This window comes from Anser cygnoides, chromosome Z, assembly GCF_040182565.1.
Source record: "Anser cygnoides isolate HZ-2024a breed goose chromosome Z, Taihu_goose_T2T_genome, whole genome shotgun sequence".
NCBI lineage: Eukaryota > Metazoa > Chordata > Aves > Anseriformes > Anatidae > Anser > Anser cygnoides.
In genome coordinates, this window is record NC_089912.1 from 78,064,258 (window position 1) to 78,084,004 (window position 19,747).

The following is a 19,747-nucleotide window of genomic DNA, read 5'->3' on the forward strand; positions in this document are numbered from 1 at the left end:
TGCTTTAGTCTACATCTTGTCACTTTTAATCTGCATACTTGAAAAATGTTCAATTTCATTTTGTTATAACACATCCTCTCTGGACAGATACGGCATCTTCTGCAAGCATTCTTCTCTGCACTTCATATGTTTTGGTGTAGGTAGTTGAGCTTGTGTTGTTTCTGCAGCATAAATGTAGACTACTTTGGTATTTATAGTTACTTTTTGACCATTTATACCCAAAAGCTGAATAAAAGCATTACTTAAGTCACCAGAGTTTTGTTATTAGAACTTCAGTTTCCAGTTATTTCAGTAAATAATTGCTAGTATTGAAATGAACTTTGACTAGTATATGTCCATAATTCCATTCATGTCCCATGAGCATAACAGAGCAAAAATCAGTCTAGTTGCTTCAATTTATCTGTAACTGGAAAGTCCTAAAGCTGTTCACAAGCAGTGTGTTTCTAGTCAGATGCTCGAGAGAAAAGGATATTAAACAGTCATCAGCCTTGCACAGAAAGATAAACTCTTGCAATTAAACCTCTTTTAAACCTTTTTTTTTTTAAACTAAATATGGTTAACGTTGAATTATGAACTAATATCACTTGGGAACTTCTACTTCTTTTAATGTATAGCCTGAGCACTGCTGTCATTACTAAATGTTGCCAGAATAAATGAAAATAAAAAGTAGCATAAACCTGGCATTAGAATTTTAATAATCTTGACTGAGACACTGATCAGTCCTTTTCTGAACTATGGTTAGTCCAGGAATGCTTTTTTTGTAACAAATGCTTGTTAATCAAATCTAATATTTTAAATATGACTGGAAAAGGTATAGATTTTCTTTCTTAACTAAATTGTGGTCTGCTTAGACATTGTTCTTTTTTATTTCTTCCTTTTTTCCCCCCAATATTTTGTGTATTCTTTAGTGACTTTTTTAAACTGAAAAATAGGTTGGTCATGAAATGGAGTTTGGAGAGAAAAAAGATGCTAAAAAATTTGTAACCGCTTATGATGTGCGTGCACCTGGCTTTTATTTAAAAGTTTTAATCATGCTGGTGCATAGTATAGAATGCCTAGTCGTCTGAATGAGCCCAAAGGAATACTATTCTAAGCTTATTCAGCCTTAGAATATAATTCAAATACAAAAACTGAATAGTATGTAAATCTCCAACTGCTGCTTGGAATGTTTTGGTACCTGCTTGGTGAAGTTGCTTTTTCTCCCCCTTTGAAAAGAATACATTTGTTTGTAACAAGTTTTATTCCATTCTTGGCACTTTAGAAAGCTGTGGGATAAAACATGCTTTCAGAAAAAGACTTACTATAAGAGGATTCTTCTGGGATGAATATTGAACGTCTTCAATTTTCTGTCAAGCATGACTTGAACCTGTTACGTCATTTTTTCATGTAATAAGTAAAGATGTTCCATCTAAACTTAATGAAACTTGGATTTTCTATAACATAATGTTTTGATTACACAATATACGTGTTTGTTGCTTGTTCGTTAAAATTCCTATTTTTGTATTCAAACAAGTTTTTAATATAAAATTTTGACTCATTGCCTTAGTGAAAATGGACTTATTTCAAATGATGTTTAATCTTAGATATGTTATTGTCTAGATAGCTTACTATTTAATAATGCTGCATGTAAATCCAATGCTGTAACAACAACAAGAAAAAAGATAAGATCCTCCTAAGATCTTGCTGCTAGCTCATGTTCTTTAACTGAGTTTTCATTAAAAGTTGTATGCAGAAATCTCTTCAGTAGACTTTTCACTTTGTGTATCATAACCATGCACTTTTATAAGCTTAAAATATTTTAGTTACATTACAGTAAAAGTATTTTGTGGATCATGTTGAATTAAGTTGGCTTTGAAGACAAGTTTTGAGTTAAGTTTTTGTGCTGTTTTTTTTTGTTTCAATTTATAGTCAAATCCTAATGCTTGGATATTCCTTATAGCGTTATATGTAGATTTTTTACCAAATAGGGGTGGGAGCATGCATAACTTTTTTAACTCTTGACTTTCAATGCTGTCTAAACTGATCATAGCGTTAATTTCTGTTGTGAGGAACATCAGGAGGTGTTTAATGCAAGCTCCTGCTCAATGTAGGTCAGCCATGAGATCAGATCAAGCTGCTCTAGGCCTCACCTAGTTGGTTTGAAAACCTCCAGGAATGGAGATGGCTAAAGCTAGACCTTTTGAAAAGGTTTCTCTATAACATAAAAGGCAATAACTGTTTTCAGACTGCACGGTGCTACAATGAACTGTGGTATCTTAGAGCACATCAGAGGAACACTGGTAAATTCAATTACTCTGTAGAGAAAAGATTATTATTTCTTCAGGCACATTTAGAGAAGAAACTCACAGGTTCCCATTGTCAGTATAAGCACTGGTTAATAGAGCAACTTAAAACTACTTCTTGACTTCACCTCAAACAACATTTTGTTTGATGTTGTGAAGGCCTTAGTTGTGGTGTTCTTCTGCCTCTTGTGCTCTACCAGCAAGACCCTGGTGGTCTCAGGAAGAAGCACATGGAGAAGGATTGTTCTTCCTTTCCTCCCTGACCCAACTCCCACTGCTTCCCTCACTCCTATGCTTATGCCTAGGTGACTGGGATTTAGCTCAAGTCAGCTGACTTTGCAATAAAAGTTCATGCTAGGAAATAATTGATTTGAAGTGAAGATCTTGTGTTTGTGTAAATTATTTTTTCTCTGACTTCCATGATTGTAACAATTACTGAAAATGCTATAGGAAATCTAGAATATGTGCTAAACCATTACATATTTTCAATTCAGTAGTGTGTCAAGCACAGTATAGTACAGGTCATACTGTAACATTTTCATAAGATGTCTCTAGGTATGGAAGGAGAGGTGGAGAGGACTTGTATACACCTACTAGAATGGCCATGGTGGATGTGTTGCTTTTGCTCTTTCAAAAAAAGCAGCTGATAATGTAGATTGTAACATTTGTGGGAATGGATGAGAGCCAAAACTAAAAATAGCCAAACACTTTAAAAAAAAAAAAAAAAGTAATTTCACTGCCTCCCTTGAGCACCTAAGTAAGTTCTAGTTTGGAGCATGTGAATTATCCACTTCCTGTCACTTATTTAATGAGTGCTCCAAGGGGTGATTCAGAAGATGAGAGCTGGGTGTTTGAAAAACAATGATGTAAATACCATCCTCAGGGACCAGTGAGCACTCTTCTAACTTATCTGTCAAGTACATTCTTAGAAGAGGAATACAATCCTTATGTAATTTAAATTAAAAAAAAAAAAAGGCATACAATTTGGAATATGTAATTTTTTCCCCTTTCAATCATATGCATAAGAATTAAAAAAAAAAATCCTGGTAAAAATGAAAGAGCTAAATTGCTTAAGGAATAAACTTTCATTTTTTAAAAGAATATAGCCTTTCTGTTTTACCAATCCAAAATATGGATGATATTTCACCAACTGTAATCTTTTAATATTAACAGGTAAACATTGCTGTTATGATTATCACATACAGCACCAAATCATGAACTTTGTTAGGTATTTTCAAGAATACATTTCAAGAATACATACTCCCTCTAGGACTCTACTGTTGATACATAGTGGCTTTTTTGCTAGTTAGGCACTGATGGTGGAGCTATTCTCTTTATTCTATGTGTTCCTAGTAATTTAGTGGCACAATGAACTTTTTCTGTTGTATGTTCTGGTACTGGGTGTGTATTCTTGTTTAAACTTGTAAGCAAGTGTCTGTGAGGTTTATTTTATGGGATTATTTGTACATATAGTATTTAGAATATCTGTGGTTTTCTGAGTTTTAAGCTCAAACATGTAGTCATCTTTTCAAGAAGAATTCCAACTGTAGTCATAGGTGATCTTATGTAGACAGTTCGTACCTCATATTTTCTTCACTCATACTTCCATTATTCAGTGTCTTTTGACATTGCTGAGAGTCCTCATAGGAAACCATTCTACCAATAACTAGGGATAAACTCCAAACTGAACTTTCCCAGGACATCATGAATAAGTCTGAGAGGTTGTCTTTAATACACCAGAGATGTCTGGATAATTTTCATTGAAGTTAGGTCAGCACTTCTAACTATAGCAAATACTTCTTCTACCAGTGTCTTTTGAAACTGTTTTCAACATTTTAGCATTAAAGAGCAGACACCAAAAAATGCTGCAGCTCTCAAATCACTCTTCTCCAGAGGGGAGAAAAAAAAAGTGAAAAATGTTGAAAGGAAATGGCCACTTTGAGGAATTTACATTTTTTATAAATCATGTGTGGAAAGACTTAATACTTTGAATGTACAAATGGCATGCCTTGTTTGGGTTGGAAACCTCAGTATATATTTACAGATATTTTTCAGACACCCATTTAAAAAATGTGTTCTACATGAACAGAAAGACATTAACACCTGAAGTTACCAGGAAAAAAACACATTTCTATCAATCCCTGAGGTCTCAAGTGCATTTTCTAACAGTCATGACCCTTGAAAAGAGAAACCTTTTATGAAAAGCAAAAGGCAGAGGGGATGTTTTGCAGGGCAAATATGAATATACTTTTAACAGTGTCTGATTACTCAGACTTCGCTGTCTCATCCTGATTGGTGAGGAAAGTTGATGTGTAGAAGTATACCTTCATTTTAGGATCAATTCTTGATGAGGAAGTTGGGGGCTTTCTTTAGAGTATGGAATTTGACTATTTGTAAACAAGACTTTCCTATGGCAATCTGTTTGGCAGGTAAGAGTATCACCCACTTTGCACTCATCAGTACATACAGGTGCTTTGCATCCCCAAAAGTGGACCTCTTCAAATAATGGCCCAACGGACTGTAAAAAGTATGTTAGAAGAGTAAAAGTTCATAGTAGCTGATATATAGCTGCTTCATTTCAGGTGCAAGACTTAGGCCACCTATCTTTGCCAGCACAAAAACGTAACAGTTATGCAACCATCTGTTTCAGTAAACAAGCACTAAAGAAACTTTTCCAGATTTGTTCATTTGCTGTTTTCTATCTCTAGAATGGACTCTGGAGTCATAATCTCATTCTGTGAAACTGGAGAATAGTCTAAATCTGGGTTTCAGGTTATGTATTCCCATCCACATAGAAAACATTGAAATGGCTACACAGTTTCAGAGAAAGGAAGATGTAAAGAAGAATGTAAAATCATTATACAGAACATTGATGAACTTGTTTAATTTATTGCAGTGCTATATTCATGGTAAAATGCCCCTGTCATATTCCTGAGATGTACAGGAATATGAAGCACCCCTGAACAATTTTGAGCTCAAAGTCCACAAGCTAAAAAATATATTTAAACAAAAATGCAGAAAACAAGAGACAACTTTGTTTTTCATAGCTCAGAAGGCCAACATTGTCAGTCTGGTATGTTAAAATCTGTTACAAGTCGTTCCAATTATAGACTTTAAAATTATAGCTTTATTTTTTTCAAGCCCTTGTAAACCTGTATCCCAAAACCATTCTTTCTTGAATATTTCTGTATTGTGTATTCTTACTGAAGAAACTTCTCCACTTGTAACTCTGTAAGTTCACCTGTATTCCAAAAATTAGTTTCCCAGTTTACTGAAAAGATGGGATCTAAAATTAAATCATATGAACAAAAGAAGCTGTAAAAAAGCTCCAACAAAAAATAAGCCCAAACCTTTCAGTTATTAGGTCTTTACAAATGCAGGCTCTTTGGGTTTCCAAGTTGCTGAATAAATCTAATACCAATTTAGTCCTTCTCTTGCTGATAACAACATTGTTCTTTGTCTTCTATGTTTTCTGAGGTGTAGTTGTGGGTCATGAGACATAGTTCTCATATGAGAAGTTGAACATATACATGTAGATAGATACCCAGTTCTGATTTTTTTTGTGTACTGCGTGGTTACAGTTTCACTGTCATCTGGAATACCGGTTGATAACATACAAGTATGATGACAACACAAATGACTCAGTTACTGTTCTTGAAACACCACAGAACTAATTTTTTTCTCAAACTTCCAAGCAGAATATAAATAAATACACCTTTTAAAAAAACACAGCTTTAGCAGCTCACACTGAAGATGAAATGATCAATTTACTTTATGGATTTTTATATTCCTTCTAGTCTTTTCTGTATTAGTCCCTTCTTAACTGTCCCGTGTCCTTGGAGAAGAGGGAACTCTGGAAGCAGAAATCAATCTACCCAGCACCATCCTCTGCAGTGATTTAAGCTTAAGAGCCTGTAATTTAATTTATCCTTGTAGGATAAGGATATAAAGATATGGGGCAGGGGAATTCACATTACATCTGACCTGAGTTATAAGGTGCCTATCATCTTAAGTCATATAGTGTTTCTGCTTTCAGTCATGGTGAATTATTTATTAATTGTGGACTAAAGGTACTACATAGATTCAGAAATGAGTGTTTTGCCATTTGCAAAGCACTCAGGTTGAGTTAATGAAGTCCATATGGACTTATAAATTAATTAATTTTTAATTTATTAGATAACTTTCTCCTGGGGGATTGTCCATAGAAGTCAGAGCCACTGATAGCTGACAACAAATATTTTATTTAAGTTATGGATTCTTTTCCTGTTGAAGTTATGAAATCAATAGCCTGCTCTGACAAATTCTGCTTGGGTTTATACGAAGCAGAGAAGGTGTGTGAGTTTTAGAAGTGGTTGCACCTCCTGTTCTTTTGCCATAGTTCATGCTAACTAATAACTAGAGCAGCTGGTACGGACTCCTCCAGAGGTCACAGAGCAAACAGGCTTGAATAGAGCTGAGTGAACACTTCTTTCGCCTAGAATATTTTTTACTTCCAGGCACATGTGGAGCCCAGCTTAGGCAGTGACTGTGCTGTGCCTGTTGAATTCTTCAGTTCAGAGCCAACACAGGGTAGTCTGTGTGGTGCAGAGAAATCGTGGTGAACTTGATAAAGCCATTTGATGGTCTTTTTATGTTTACTGATAGGATCCTGCCAAACGGGTTACCTCTGCCCGCTTCTAGAAAGAACTCGTATTTAAAAACTAAAGTTTGACAAAGCAGAGAAAAGCAGTTTAGAGGACTTTCTATATTAAAAATATATAGCATGACTATTTAGTGTATTTTTAAAATAATTGTTTCATATTCAAATAAAACTCTTAAGCAAAAAATAGCTTTCATCAAAGTAATTTTTGTACAGAACTTCTGTGCAGTAGAGCTGACTGACTTTCATAAGCTGTGTATGCTTTGAGGGGTCACTGCATCCCTGCAAGAGATATAGGACCAGCGGCCAGGATTTTCACATAAAGTAAAAAGCTTGTTTTTGAGTCTAAATCCTGAAGATCCACACTGACCTATCAGTATCATACTCTTTGGAGCATAACATTTTTGTTAGATGAATTAGGACTGCAGAAGATTTTTCCGTTACTTATAGGTAGGCTTTACAAGTAAACCTAGTTAAGGTAGTAATTCTTCTGGAACATTCTGTGGCCTGTGTTCACTGGGGTAAATCAGCAAAAATCTGTCTCATTTGTGTGACACTGAGGCCTGTAAATTATGCCTTCTATAGTGCCTGACGCGTTTCACCCTAGATAGTCACCTTAGATTGGTCTGATGAATTGCCATCTGAGGATACTTGTCTTAGCTTTCAAACATCTAAACCCGGAGAAGATGGATTTCATCCACTAAGCTCTGTTTACTGGGTCCAGCGTAAGGTTGTACCTCCTGCCAACATTACAATTCAGAGTTGTGTGTCATGTTTTCTATGGAGGTAAAACATTACCCTGCTCCTTGGCATTGCTGTCATCCTGCCATGGCTCCTTGGTAGGCTATTATTTAATTCACTTGACTCCCCCCTCTTGGTGACGGTTCCTATCAAGATAGCTCAAGCCCCTGAAAGACTAAAGTAAAAGCTCATTGATAAAGTAAGAGTCCAAAGCTGTAAGCTGTTTCAAAATGCATTGGAATGTACATAAGCGTTGTTGAGGCTCCACATGCATCAGTTGTGTTATTGAAAATAGTTGTATCGGGATGGCTGTCACATTGATTATTTTCTGTCGTGTTTTGTTAGGCAGACCCTTTGCAGAAGTTCCATGGCATCAACCTTCTTCCTGAAGATGTGGGTAGAGGTTAGGGGTAGGCACACATAAAAATGGAAGTGGAATATTTTATATGTCAAAAATATGAAGTACTTGATATAATCTCTTCTTGAGCTTGAAGAATAGAATGGGGAATACAGTTAAATGGAGATCAACATCACCTCTAATTTTTCATCAGTTTTATGCTTTAGGAAAGCAAAAAAGAGACATTTTTTTGTTTGTCAGAGTTTTGTCAGTAATGAATTGGGTGGACACAAATCAGCAATTGTGTAGAATATGGGGGTTTCTCTTTATTGGCTTTTAAGCCACATGGCAAATGAAGGAAGCTGGAGCTGGGTGAAAGTGATGAAATAAAATGCCTCAGATGTCTAGGACTCTGTTTTCTCAAGTATACAATAATAAAACATTGTTAGTGGTCCATCCATTGTGATGATTTTAGGGTTGTCACCTTTACGATTTTTATTTTGTGGCACTTCAGTGTAATGGCATTCTGTCTTCTCATGAAATGCAAAGGGTTTAGCTTCAAAATTCAACTTAGAACTTTGGAAACCATTCTTCTGGGAGGCTGCAACCACATAGGAAATTACAAAGTCATTTTATTTAAACAGCAAGGCCCATACAAAGCAAAACAAAACATACACACACATACACCAACTGAACTGTGCTTCATGCTAGTAGTAAGTTATCCAACTCTTTCATTTGCTGGGGAAAAAAAAAATCCTCTCTTTAGCAAGAATAAGCATAGAAATGAAATACGGGTTTGTTGTCTCAAACCAAATACTTTTTCATGTAGGCTATACATTCCTATTAAGTTGGCCTGAATTTTAAGAGGATCACTAAAATAGCTTGCTATGTCCTCAAATTGTGATCCAGTCACTGCGTGTGACTGCAACTTATACATTCACCTCGTTTCATCTGTGCTGGGCTAACATTCATTCAGAGCAGTGGGAGGCTCGGGAAAGCCTCCCAGTAGTTTAAGCATCTTGCTTGCTTTTAAACATCTTCACATCCTGTGGCTTGCCCTACCCTATTCCTATTCGAGATGCCTTATCAATGAAGGTGAAATAGAGCTCACAATGTTAGAAAATAAATGTGCTCCAACACTGTTGTGACATGTAGGCATAGCCTTGTGAAATTTTGCTGTCTGTGAAATCACAACTAGCAGAAGTCACATGCTGCTTCTTACTCTTTGCATCCCTCTTGGGTTTGTGATGAGTTGTGTAAATTGAGGGGGATATGAGTAGGGACAAAAACTTTATATTCTTCTTTAAAACTGGTAGTTCAGTTGAAAGAAGTGTTGAATTTGGAAGAACTGGTCTATATATTTTTTCACTTTCTAACTTTAAGCTGAGTTATGAGCCAAATCATCTGACCTGTGCATTGTTCTGAAAAGAGGCTGAAGGAAACAAAATCATTTAGATCCAGCAAGTCTAGGCTGAATGAAAAAGAATTAGCAATGACCAGTGAATTAAGGAAGATGACATTATGATTTTTTTCTTAAAGAAAAACTGTTGATATTTTACAATAGGGGAAAGACAGAAACTTATATGGGGTCTGTTTCTTCCAAGTATTCACCTGTTTGTCATACAAAGAGTGCCAGTATTAGAGACTTTCAAATCAAATTTAATCTTTTTTCATCAATTCAATCTCTCTTTAGTAAATTTGACTCTAGGACCAACCTAGTGCAAGAAATATATTCTTTTTGTGGGTTCAGAATTGGTTTAAACAAGACAACAATTTAGTACTTTGATTCTCTTTAAAAAGCTGTGATGGAAAACGACGTGAATGGTAGTATCCACAGAGAAGTGCTGCAACACACTAGCAAGTTCTTTTGTTCAAATGTGTACAGTCAATATGTGGTTTATTGTGGTCACATAGTTCATGTGGACTTACTGCTTTTTCTTCAAAATAATTCTGACAGCTCCACAGGTTATTTAGTTTGCGCTGTGTACTTAAGCTATTGCCTCTGAGTAATTGTACGGCTATCATAGGAGATAAATGAAGCTTAATTAAATTTGCCATGCTTTCACGTAGCTTCCGTTCCCTTAATGGAATAAAATGATATTGTTGTCAGCATGTAAACTGACAGTTCATCTCCGATACCAACTGTGCGATTAATTCATGTCGTCATATTTCCCAGGATAAGCAAATTGACAATTCTAATTCAAACATGAATTGCACCAGTAGTTATTATTATTTGATATTGGCACATAACCTAATGTACTAGCTGGGCAGACGCCAAGTAGTCACCATTCAGAACCTTTTTCCCACTGCCTAATTAAATACAAATATTTCTGTCATTCTATAGGATGTCTTTCTGTACCTGTAGTGGAGTTGCAAGGCCCTGCATCTGCAATAGTTGTTCTGCTAGATTCAGTTTGTTGTGATAGTGAGAACAGGAACCATCATTAAGGGTCTTAGAGACTGAGATATCCTGTGGTATCACTGACAGAAAGTTCCAATAACGTCTAAAATAAGTGCATGCATATCTTTCACATTATACCACTCGTAATGGCTGCTCTCATCAGCAGAGGTGCTGCTGAGGTGCACAGCACTCTAGTTTAAGCTGTGATAGTGCCCAGAAACATGGCAGAAGCTTTTGCAAAGAATTTCCGACCCTGGCGTGTCGTGTGTGCTGGATTTAGAGGACTGGGAGAGAGCCCTTTTACCACCTCGCTGCAATATGTGCTGCAGCCTGGCTGCCGTTCCTCAGCCCGCTCCGGTGTAGCTCTACCTGTCTTCACTCTGTCATTGCAAATCTGTCTATCTCTGCTGATCTCCGCAGAATCGACCTGTAGCTGCAGCAGCCTTGTATTGGCCATGTCTACAAGGCTAAATAAAACAGGCCTGGACACTGAAGGCCTGAACCACATCCATGTATTACAGCATGGGCCCACACAGTGTCTCTGCGGCCCACGGCACAGTTACTTTTGTGTAGGGTCCTTTTCCTCTTCCACGTATCTGCAAAGATTTGAGGGCTACATTGCCACCCCCGGCGTGGCTTCTCCTTGCACAACAGCAAGGACGTGCACGCGCGGCCAGAAGTGTTTCAGATGGGCAGGGGAGGGCTGCAGGTGGCGTAAAGCCTGGTAGGGTGATTTTGGAAGACTCCGTAGATGCAAGGGCACTAACCCTACCTATGTGCATGTCTTATGATCCAAACTGTGCTCAGGATTGGGCCAACTGGTGTGGATCGGAGATGTCTGGGGAGACTGCAAATTTGTATGGCCTTCAGAAGCTCCGGGCCTTTTGGCCCTATTTTACTTAGTGGTGGAGTTGTGATCACTGGGAAAAGAGCTGTTCCTTGTCCTTACTGTCACAGCATAGCCATGGTGAAAGTAGGAGAGTTTCTCAAACTCACAGAGATGTAATTGAGAGCACACTTCAGATAAACCCTTAAAGCCAGAATAGCGTTCAGTAAATGAGTAAGAGAACCGCAGGGCTGCCACATAGTCTCTTACCTTTTCTTACATTAGAGACAGAGAACAGATCATATCAATGTACACATAAATTGTTGTTATAGGTAGGATTTTTGAAAGAAACTGGCTTTTTTCTACCTAGGGGCCTCTGGAAAATTAATCTGTACTAATTCAAAGAATTAATTTACAGTTAAACTGCTTTAAATTCTTGTCCGTACAAATGAGTTCCAGAATGAAAGCGGCCATAATTCGGATAAGTTCAGAGTCAGAATTCAAATAAGTTTAGAGTCAGGGTCATCGTGTCCTGTTATCTCACTTGCTGATAACCACATCATCTAATTACTTTTTTAAACTGATTAAGTGCCATAGGAGCCCAAGTCAGTTTGACTTTCTTCACAGCCAAATACCTGGTCATTTTAGAAAATGAGACATAAGTTCCTAAATTACCTAGGTTGCTTTTGAACATTTCGTTTTGTTGGAATATTTGAAGTGTTCAACACCATAGCAACAGCATGGAATTATGCCTCATCTTCTATAGTAATTTAATATACTAAAAAAAAATGACTGGTTATTAGTTTTGAAAAATATCAGTTACATTACAAGTGTGAGAATAAAGTATCAGTTCTAGTGATACTGATAAGCAATTTCAGAAAAGGAATGAGGGCAAATCTTTTATTTTTTACTTTTTCAGAGGACGCAATGAAATTTTAGGTCTGCAAGGTCTCACAAGTATGAGAATAAAATACTCTTACTGATACTAATAAGTATTATTAATAAAAAAGCAAGGACAAATCTTTAATTTTTCAGAGTATGCTAAAATTTTAGGTCTGCAAGGATTTAATGGTTAATGCAAAAAGATAGGAATTAATTGGCTATGCTTGCTCTTGCAAAGAGCTAAAAGTTTTTAAAAAAGAATTATTGATTTTGTTTTATGCTATATGACCTTCATGAAGAGATAACCTAGTGTCCCTTTATTGTATAAAACCAAATGACTAAGACAAAAATTAGATCTCGTTAAAAGAATAAAATTAAAATAAAAGTTGAACCTCTTCAGAGGAATCAGGGATTTTCTTGGTGCTGCTGTGATAAATTAGATTAAATGCAAGTCTTTTGTGTTGTGTTACAATATACAAAAGACATGCATTAAGTTGTTAATTGTGTAAGTTTAATGAGAAACAGTTTACATGTCAGCTATGTAAATAGCAGACAATACAAGAAGCTTGGAAACTTCTTTCGTTGCTTCTGTGGAGAAGGGTGACTCTTTTTTAACACTACTTTAAGCTGGGTCAGGACTGCGATCTAAATCCCTGACTGATAAGGATCATAGCTGAAGCATTTGTTTTATGTTAATGCCCTATCTTCTGCATCCCATGGAGTGGCTTTCAAAAACTCTTCTACTACTATTGACTCTTAGTGTTCCAGTAAGCAGTGAATACCACCTTACCTGGGCATTTTAGTTTCAAGCTTTGTTACCTTTTGAAGAGTATGATACTAGGATACTGTGCAAAATACTTATATAGAATTTTCCGTCCTTAAAAAAGAATTTAATGTCGTCTATTCCTCAGGGTTGAGCTTCCATATTGAAAGGTCTGTGCTATGGTGGTTTCTGTAGGTCCTGTGATGAATTAAGACAGTATTATGAAATATAGAATGTAAATTTAGGTGGTAGAGATAAATAGGATATAGCCACTGATTTTCATTGCCTAGTCATGTGCCACATAGTGGAAGAGGTCTGTACCATTACTGAGAGGTTTCTTTGGTCAGCTTCTTTGCAGAAGGTTCCTTCTGCAAAGGTTTTGACCCTGCCCCAGTGACTGATAAAACATGACGAGATGCCTAATAACAGAACTGCTTATAACAACACCGGAAAATCAACACTTCTGTCCACAAGCTGTATGTGTGCTTTGGACAATTCAAAACCTGAGAGCACAGTCAAACTCAAAGGTTAAGTGCAAATGAAAGGTCATATTTGAACACCTTGAAAGAAAAATCACTAATCACTCCATAAGCACCCTTCATTCCAAATTTGCAGGAAAAGCTTCTACATTTCAGTCTTCTACACTGAGATAGGAATTAGGAGTTCAAGCATATTGTAGCTCTGAGTTGAGCAAAGAGGTGTAAACAAAAAATAATAAAAAAATAGAAATAAAAAGCAACAACAGAAAATACATCCTGGAGTGGGATAAACCTTCAACCTTTGCGAAGAATGATAGACTCTAAAAAGTTATGCTCTCACCTGCTGCTTTCAGCCATTCTGTAGCCTTTCTCACTTTCAAGGAGGTGTGTTATTAATCTCCTCACTTCAAATATTATGTGCCTCATGAGCCTCCCTAATCTTTTTTGCTACTATCAAATTGTCATTTAAACTGTGCACATTATTCCAGTCTAAAGAGATGATTCACAACTATGTTTCCCTGGTTTTGTGCTGATGTAACTCCATTGAGATCATGTCGATATTCCTTGTCCCAAAGGGAAGAACAGATCTTTCATGCTCAGTTAACATTCCTACTTCTCTCCCCAGGGTACCTATTCTCCTTTGCTAGAAATTCTTTTGAATACTCTAATTAAGAATAAGAATCTCATTGAATATTAATTAGTTTTTCACTGGCCTCACTGAAAATATTTAACTCAAAGCAATTTCCTGGTAATTATCTCTTGATTATAATTTTGAGAGGACTTACCATTTTTTAAAATAAATTCCAGTTTTTGAAATAAAACTTCCTTTTGCATGTGTCCGGTTTGTCACAACTACTGATAAAAACACAATAAGCAGTAGCCATGAAGAAGTCTTTTTGTTTTGTCTTATTTTTTGGGCTTCCTTTCTACAAAAGCTGTCATTATGTCCATAGCTTTCCTTCTTTTGCTGTTTTTCATTCTAATTACTTAACTATACAGCAGATGACTGTGTCCTTCATGCAAACAAGTTCAGAGTCTTTTCAAGGGTTGAATCTATTGGGCCTGTACAAGCAGACAGCTTTGTATTAAGGCAAAAATGGCAAAACAGCTCAAGACTTTTCTTTCCTGCCTATTCCTGGAATGGTGAGATAGGACCTGCTTGGTCCTCAGCACTTTCTTCAGCTTCCCACTCACTCTAGGACTCCTAGTTAGGTATAATTAAATACATGACAAAACCCTTTTCTGCTTCCAAATTTGCTTTGAAGATTCAGGAGAGAGGAAGAGAGACTACAGAATTTTAATTTCATGCCCTAGGACATATGGTGCTTTGGACTAGCAGCAGGACAAACTAAAACCATAATGTTTAAATCCTTTCTATCATAGAAGAAGGAAGTGGAAGTAACTTTTCACTTTTAATATATGGCCACAGCAGACGCTCTTTGAAATCTCTGAAAAGGGGTGAAATTCCCAAAATGCCAGAAGTGTGAGTTGGTTTTTTTTCTAAATCAGGATGTTAAGTAAGGAGCCTAAGACTAATTCTCAGTGAGAATGAAAGAGAAGGCTTCTTGCGAACTTTTAGGAATACTATCAGGAATGCTGCAATCATCCTGTGTGCCAGCAGTGTCATCATTGGCCTCTAACAGGGCAGTCATGTTGTTCCAATGAAAGCAATTGCAAGCATAGCCCATTGCAGAGTTCTCAGCCTTCTTGCCTGGGATCTCAGCATCATCCAGAAGCTTGTCAAGTTATCTTAAACCACACTTTAAAGCTTACCATCTTATTCTAACAGCATCACATATAGTTTCCATTATTGCAGCCAGGAGCATTAAGCGTTCTCAGGCCTCTGTAGAAGAACACTTACATGGCTTTCTTTCATGTGAAGGATTGCATAAGGACTTCAGGCAGAATTCCTTCCCAAATTCAGCTGAAAGCCTTATGTAAGTCCAAACACTTGCCTTATGCTTCCAAAGAGAAGTGATGCTGATTGAATTCACTAGAACTCTCTGACACTACTGTAGGGGAACCAAATCATTTACAAGAACCCTTTGCTTCCTTGAGCTTGAAGAGCTGCTCTGTGCAGCTCACAAGAAAGGCTGTCAGTAAGGATCAACCTTTGCTGCCAGTGCAGCTAATGTGTTGCTACCAGCTGGTTGACGTACCTCTCTCGCTGATTGGTAATGCTTACATCACCAGGCACTTGGTCTGCTTCCAGAACATGCCACTATTTATAATCTGAACAGCAGCTACAGGGACTCTGCTCCATTCATATTTGTCAAGTCTTATGGAGTTAGTTACTATACCAGATGTCAAATTGTATGGTGAAAGTACTTCAGCCTCCATTCAACCAAATTCCTCATTTCTGCCACCCCAAGACAGTACTGCTCACCATATATCTGAAGTGGAGACCAGTGACACTTGAAGAAAAGAATTTACTTGCCTTTGAGCAGATGTAGTTTGAAACCATGACTACAGTAGAGTAAGAAATCCAACTGTTAAATTAATTCATTTTTAAGCAACAGTTCCAGAATTAAAAACATAGAATATTAATAAAGCATAATTCTGCACACCCTTTATTTCTGTAAATCTAAACTAAAGCTTAAACCATGTTTTATAGTGTTGATATTGCCTGCAATGCAGCAAGCAATGAATAAGCAACACTGATTCCAAAAGCAGAAAATGTCTTTTAACTTGGACTGCTTTTGTTTCTTTGTTTTGTGAAGGGATCTCTTGAAGTAACTTAATTTTGAATGCAACTCATTAATGTGGGCTCCCTGCACCTGCATTTGCAAGTCTTCTCCAACTGCCTAAACATGGGACTGGAGCTTTTAGGATTAATTTTCCTTAAGTGACCTACTTCGCAGAGAAAGATAATCATGCATTTATAGCCTCTCGCATTCTATTCAGGTCACAGATGGACAGATAGCAAAGCTATTCCTCAGTCACTTACTGGAGTTGTAGCTAATACCTAGTGAGAATGGAGATCAGGTCAATGTTAATTGGTCAGAATGCCTAAAAGTATTGAAAATTGTAGAATCCTATTTCAGTCTCAAGGGGTGTCACAGTTATGCCATAGGATACCAGTTAGTGGTTTGGTCTAGGAGTGTGTTGTGGTAGTGATTAAATTATTGCGTGCTATAGAAGTTAAATATCTGACTTTGAATCCTTTGCCTTGAAGGTGGACACCATGCACCATTCTGGCAGTGAACATGTCTAACATTACCCACATACCACATACTGTGGCCAACACCAAGGATCAGAGGTTCTGGGAGGTTTTTGAGTTTTTACTTGCTAAGAAGTGCTTACAACCCCATGAACAGTCATCACTGTAGAGATAATTTTACATACAATCAGTGTGACCTAAACCTGTGTTACGGAAGAATTTTTTTGTATACCATGTTCAGTGGAGACAATAAAACTTGTATTTTGCTGTTAACCATAACAGACCTATTTTTTGCTCTTGCATTGGGCTTATCCTCCACTGCTGTAGAAACACTTGTGCAGGTATGTTTGTAAAGCAGTTTGTCATCTGTGTTCAAACATTCAGAATTTTCACAAGGAAATGACAAGGCTTCATTTTCTGTTATGATACTTTTAAAAGTTCAGTGGAGCTTTTCATGATGAGAAGCAGGCAAGAACAGGTATGAAAAATGTCTCTTTTTTTGAAAAACTAACTTAAAACTTAAATTGTGCCAGGAAGCCAGTGATGTTAATTGTGACGAGTATGAAGAAATAAGTATTTAAATCGTGACGTTGTTAGTAAAAGGATGCCTGGCTTTCAGAACAAAACAAAACAACATACTTATGCAGGTTGAATTCTTAAGCTGCAAATGTGTGCATGCAAAGAATTTGTATTCCTGTTCAAGGGAAGAAGCAGTATATCTGGAAGAAAATGCAGGAGCATGGAAGAATCAGACATCCCATTTTAGTGAAACTGTAGATGTGATCTGAGTTGATAATGAGTGGCACTTAGTGACTGGTTGACTTTGAACACCTAAGGAGTTTTTATAGGAATCATAATGTTTTTGAAATGTGCATTTGTGGAACAGGCTGTGCATATGCAAGAAGTGAGAAAAAGAAACTTGGTGGGTGAAATGGTGGCAGAATGATTCATATGTGCAAAGTTCAAATAAGCCTATGAGCTTATATACAAAATATCAGTAAACTATAATTAAACATATGGTCCCTTCCAACCCAAGCCTTTCTGTGATTCTGTGATATTAAATTATATTAGTTATTAGAAATAGATTACAATAATTATTCATAATTCACTATAAACTTATGTGCAAAGTCATTTTGGTTAGAGTTACAGATCATTAGTTGTCAGTGATGCCTTTACTAGTAAGTTAATTAGACAAAAATTAATTATTTTCTATATGTATTTTTCATGTAGGTGTGCAACTCACATGTGGTTGTCTTTATAAAAGTAAATGGTAATGACCTATTTGCATAGAAATACAATCACCTGATATATCTGAGATGTTTTTCCTTTGCATTCTAAGTATAAGGATGGGGTCTATGGATGATGGCTGACTAATTATCTTTGAAAATTAAAATCCTGTATTTGCGCAGATAGTAACTAAATTATAGGCAAGAATTGTTCCTCCATGGCTACGTCAATAAATCCCAACATCACAATCCTATTTGCAATAAAGGAATAATATCTCTATGCTTCTTAATCTTTAGGTTCTTTGCTGATATTACTGAAGAATTATTAACAGTATTAGGCTGTTTAAATTCAAGATCTTTGATTTTGTAAGTCCAAATTAAGTATGGTATTTAATAATAATAATAAAAAGTATATTTCAGGCATAGAAGGCTTGCATTAGGTCAACTAATCTGTAGTTCCAAAGCACTACATTAGCTCTCTTAATCATGTTGGTGACAAATCTTTCCCTACAATGTCTTTCATTAAGTAATACATTGAAAAAGCACTTATACATAATACATATATATTAAAATGATGACTAATCATGTGCATATTCTAGAATTACATGCTGTTACTTTTCCTAGAATCACAGAATGGTTTGAGTTTGAAGGGACCTTAAAGATCATCTAGTTCCAATCCCCGTGCCATGAGCAGGGATGCCTCACACTAGATCAGGTTGCCCAGGACCCTATCCACTTGATGTCTTGAACTCCAGGGATGGGGCATCCACAACTTCTCTGGGCAACCTGTTCCAGTGCCTCACCACCCTCTGAGTGAAGAATTTCCTACCAACATCTAAGTCTTCCCCCTTTTAGTTTAAAATCATTACCCTTTCTCCTATCACTATCTGCCCATGTAAAAAGTCACTCTTCACCTTTTTTATAAGCCCCCATTAAGGACTGAAAGGCTGCAATGAGGTCTTCCCTGGAGCTGGTTGGATTTCATCATCCATAACATTTTATTTAAAGAAAATAACCTCTTGAACTAGTAGGGTAGAGGTTGTTTTCCGGTAATGATAAATCTATATTAAAAATTCTGTTGATGAGTACTTTCCGAATTTGAAGTTTTGATGATTTGCACACTTCTATTCTCATTTGAACATTTAGTCCTAGAGGTTTGAACTCTCTGACCGTTCTCATTCTCTCTCTGCAGTTCGACAATCAGCAAGCATTGGGAGGCAGAACTGGCCACGCTCAAGGGTAATAATGCTAAGCTCACAGCAGCCCTGCTGGAGTCCACTGCCAATGTAAAACAATGGAAACAACAGCTTGCTGCGTATCAGGAGGAAGCAGAACGTCTTCATAAGCGGGTAAGTCAAAGCAAACAGCCAGTGTTATTGAGATGGAAGTACTGGTGACTGTATTCACTCATTTTGAAGTGGAACAAATAAGCTTATTGTTGAGCTTTAGGTAAATCTTTGAGACAGACGCTAAAGATCATTTTAAAGCACACAGAGTTTCTCAGCGAATTCTTTTGTAGCAGTTCCTTTTCTTTAGAGGGTTTTGTTGTAGCCAGAGTTATCTATGCTGTAAACCTTAGGCCACCTTCGCCAGCTTTCACTCCTCACTTTATGCCAGCTGCATCGCATCTGTTTCAGGACTTTCACCATAACATTACACGTGACTCCCTCTTGCAGCTAAGCCCATAGAAACTTGACATCAGATCTGTAAGTTAAAGGAACCCTCTTGTAGTTCCCAGAGTTACCAAGGACTAGCAGCTTCCTTTTGGTCTTGCACCCAAAGAAAACTGTGTGTAGCACCAGGCTCGTTATGTGCAAATAATGATCTGCTCCTACACTCATGCAGGAGGGGCAGGGTCTTGTTCCATTCACTGTAAAATTTGCAGAAGTCATTTGGCAAATCAGAAATTAGAACCACAAGTGGGATAGGAGTAACAGTTTTTGAGAGAGGAATAGAGTATACAATTTCTCTTTTCTTTTCACATATAGCACTTAATATATTGGTATAATTT

At 36.9% G+C, this 19,747-nt stretch overlaps 1 protein-coding gene across 4 annotated transcripts in view; it reads left to right on the forward strand.

Annotated features, from left to right (window-relative positions):
• The window catches only part of HOMER1 (homer scaffold protein 1), an 85,609-nt gene that overhangs the window by 44,023 nt on the left and 21,839 nt on the right, over window positions 1–19,747 (forward strand). For all 4 annotated transcript variants that reach the window (XM_066988492.1, XM_013190879.3, XM_066988493.1 and 1 more), the window contains exon 6: window positions 18,929–19,085. In XM_066988492.1, the coding sequence (XP_066844593.1) occupies window positions 18,929–19,085 (157 nt within the window). The remainder of the gene's footprint in view (window positions 1–18,928; window positions 19,086–19,747) is intronic.